At 46.5% G+C, this 1420-nt stretch overlaps 1 protein-coding gene across 1 annotated transcript; it reads left to right on the top strand.

Moving 5' to 3' along the window:
• Positions 1-821: 821 nt before the first annotated feature.
• Positions 822-1178, top strand: LOC119159320 (feather keratin 4-like). The gene has a single exon (XM_037412030.1). The coding sequence runs from the start codon at positions 822-824 to the stop codon at positions 1176-1178; it is 357 nt and encodes a 118-aa protein (XP_037267927.1).
• The last annotated feature ends 242 nt before the right edge of the window (positions 1179-1420 follow it).

Here is a 1420-nt window from a genome sequence, read left to right as displayed (position 1 = left end):
AACTCAGCCATCTTTGGCAGGACAGCTGGGACCACATTCACAGGGGTCCTAAATATACTGGAAACCTCACTGATACTGCATTCCCACCCCAAGGTGGGATATCCTGCCAAGCAAACTTTTTATGAGCTCTTCAGGGATGTGGCTGCTGCTCATTTTATCTGTGTAAAGCACGTGCAAGGGAACCTTGGTGCCAGCTGTGGCATCTGAAAGCCTGGGGAATAACACTGTCATTAACCACCAGGCTTGTCTGAATTTTGCCTCATGAAATGGCTCTGGGCAAGACGTTCACTTCTCAGCCTCAGTTACCTCTTCCTTAAAGCTGGAATAACAATGACTTGCCTCATACAGTTGTATTGATTACAGGTGGTTCAGAACCAGCACAGGGTGCTACTATGTAAGTGCTAGCCAGTGTTTCTGTTCTTTTTTGCCATTGTTTATAAGAGAAATGGTTGAGTGTCACAGTTAAGTCAGATTCAAAAAGCAAATGGTAGAAAAGAGAAATGGTAAAGGATGGGGCATAGCTTGAGTTCAAATATGCGATTTCTTTTATTGTTAATGATGATTTTGTGTATCAAATTGGCTCCGTAATTAGGAGTCAAAAGAAACAGAGTTTGTTCCAGGGAAGAGGAGGAGGAGGGCATGAGAAGCTGAGAAAAGACACATGGCTGCTGAGACAAATCAGAAACCTTCAGCCTTCTTCTGGTCTTGCTGTCTTTTATTCTTTCTCTGCCAAGCTCAATCTCCATTATATTAGTATCTGAGCTTTCACCCTTGTGTTGCCTCGGTGCTGTGTGTTCCAGATTTCCCTCCATTCCCAGAAGATGTCTTCCTACCGAGGGATGATCAGCTCCCGCTGCCTTGTGCCCTGCGAGGTGACCTGTATGCAGCCAGTGGCGAATGCCTGGAGCCAGCCCTGTGTTACGTCCTGCGGTGATTCGAGGGCCGTAATCTACCCACCACCTGTGGTCATGACCTTCCCAGGACCCATTCTCAGCTCCTGCCCTCAGGAGAGCATAGTGGGCAGCTCAGCACCATCCAGCATTGGGAGCTTGTTTGGATCCATGAGCTCTCTGGGTACCAGGGGCTCCTATGGTTCCAGGAGCTTGTACAGTTATGGGAGGTCATATTCTTCCTATGGATCCAGTGGTTATGGTTTTGGGAGCTGCAGACCATGTTAAACATGCAATGAATAAGGAGCAATCACCCAACATGGAGGAAGATGTACCTCCACAAACCCTGTTGCTGACACCTCTTCCCTGGAGCGTGAATTGTGCATCTCTTGCATATAATTCTCAAGCTAATGGTTTAATTTAGTTTTCTGACAGTTCTTTCCAGTGGCTCCTGGTAATACTGGCCTCAAATTAGTTATATCAATGATCTTTGGCTGGAGGAAAGTGGGACAAGATTGTGTAAGTCTTCC

The sequence above is a fragment of the Falco rusticolus genome, chromosome 19, assembly GCF_015220075.1.
Source record: "Falco rusticolus isolate bFalRus1 chromosome 19, bFalRus1.pri, whole genome shotgun sequence".
In the NCBI taxonomy this organism is placed as follows: Eukaryota; Metazoa; Chordata; class Aves; order Falconiformes; family Falconidae; genus Falco; species Falco rusticolus.
The sequence above is the reverse complement of the archived record's forward strand: the minus strand, read 5'-3'. Positions and strand labels throughout refer to the sequence as shown.

Bases quoted from the DNA above. Each gene is read 5' to 3' on its own strand.
- LOC119159320 (XM_037412030.1), top strand. From the start codon at position 822: ATGTCTTCCTACCGAGGGATGATCAGCTCCCGCTGCCTTGTGCCCTGC.